General features: G+C 38.5%; 1 protein-coding gene across 1 annotated transcript; it reads left to right on the top strand.

The window, feature by feature from the left end:
* Nucleotides 1-236: 236 nt before the first annotated feature.
* LOC116171345 (protein D2-like) lies at nt 237-1,008 on the top strand. Its single transcript, XM_031488125.1, has one exon. The coding sequence runs from the start codon at nt 312-314 to the stop codon at nt 897-899; it is 588 nt and encodes a 195-aa protein (XP_031343985.1). The 5' UTR covers nt 237-311; the 3' UTR covers nt 900-1,008.
* The last annotated feature ends 596 nt before the right edge of the window (nt 1,009-1,604 follow it).

Genomic DNA, 1,604 nt, shown 5'->3' with positions numbered 1-1,604 from the left:
AATAACATCAGTAAAAAAAGTACATAATCTCGGTTTCGGCGGCTGCCCCGCCTCACCTCGTTCACATTCACTACATTAGAAACATTTGTGGACATACGTCCAACCATTCTCCAAATTTTCATCGCAATCGGATAAACGGTTTATGTATATATTTAGGTAAGAATATAACCGAACATGGTTTTAGAAAATATTGTTGCCCCACTCAAGTATAATACCAAAGATCAATGAAAATACTCGTACAGCCTTCCACACAAGTTACTACAGTTACGAGGTTAGTGATTTTACCGCAATCGATACGTGACGTTACGAAAATGTCATTTCGTGCAATTGTTATTTGCGTCTTTTGGTGTTTTGTGACAGTTCGTTCTTGTAGATCTTCTGGAGAATTGTCCAACAGGATGAACGAATTGGGTGTTATTCCAGACGTAATTGACAAAAAACCTACAAATTATCTAACGGTAACGTACGCAAATAATGTGAAAGTGAATGAAGGAAACGAGTTAACACCGCCCCAAGCAAAAAGCGCGCCAGAACTCGAGTGGAATACCGACCCGGATAAACTTTACCTACTAGCTATGGTGGATCCGGACGCACCGAGTAGAAATAATCCAAAATTTCGCGAATGGCAACACTGGATTGTCGGTAATATTCCCGGTTGCGATGTAAAGAAAGGCGACGTCATATCGGAATATATTGGACCGAAACCGCCGCAAGGCACCGGTTTACACCGATACGTTCTGCTTGTGTACCAACAACCCCACGAAATTACGTTTGATGAGCCCAAATTGAGTAACGCCGGCGGTACTGGACGAGGGAAATTTTCCATTAAGAAGTTTGCGGCAAAGTATAATCTTGGCGAACCGATTGCCGGAAATTTTTATCAAGCTAAACAGAATTAGAACTGTATTTAGTAGATTAAACAGTTTGGTACTGATAGTTTAATTGTGTATGTTCATTTCTGTTTGCATTGTTTATTGCACAATAAATACCTATACAGTTTTACGATAATTTCACCGAATTAACTATCGAAACCATGCAATTTAATATGTAACGTAATGTACAGGGCGGTTCAAATTTGTGGCTCACCATCTTCGTAACGATGAGAGATGCATTAGCTGCAATGTGTTTCGACATGGCCGCCTACAGTCGCGCGGTCGATAATAAAAACATCTGCACGGCATAAACAAAAAGCAAATTAGTACATTATACTCGTATATCAAGGTAGAGAAGTACAGTATTATTGCCTGAGCATCAAGATTACCTACATCTCGAGGCGCTTGCGCCGAAGGGTGTAAGGTGCGAAGGCAATAATAGACTTCTCTACCGTGGTATATATACTATTTTTTTTACTACTAGCACTTGAAGTCCTCTAAATTAACATATTATATTTATAAGAAAGTGAACGGTTGGACAGAATTTTTTGTTACTTAATTTAACATGTTAATCAAGTGTGTAGAAGTACAAGTCAAACAGGCCGTATTTTGTTCTGTCATTGAGATATTTTCAAAGAGTAAATTTTTTCAAAATGTGATAATTTTAGGTATGTAATTTCTCTGGAAATGGCGGATGGTGGGAATTATTCATTTTAGAGAACTTGTCTAAAC

This window comes from Photinus pyralis, unplaced genomic scaffold (genome assembly GCF_008802855.1).
Source record: "Photinus pyralis isolate 1611_PpyrPB1 unplaced genomic scaffold, Ppyr1.3 Ppyr1.4_LG5, whole genome shotgun sequence".
NCBI lineage: Eukaryota > Metazoa > Arthropoda > Insecta > Coleoptera > Lampyridae > Photinus > Photinus pyralis.
Note: the sequence above shows the minus strand (reverse complement) of the source record. Positions and strands in the feature narration are given on the sequence as shown.

Bases quoted from the DNA above. Each gene is read 5' to 3' on its own strand.
- LOC116171345 (XM_031488125.1), top strand. From the start codon at position 312: ATGTCATTTCGTGCAATTGTTATTTGCGTCTTTTGGTGTTTTGTGACA.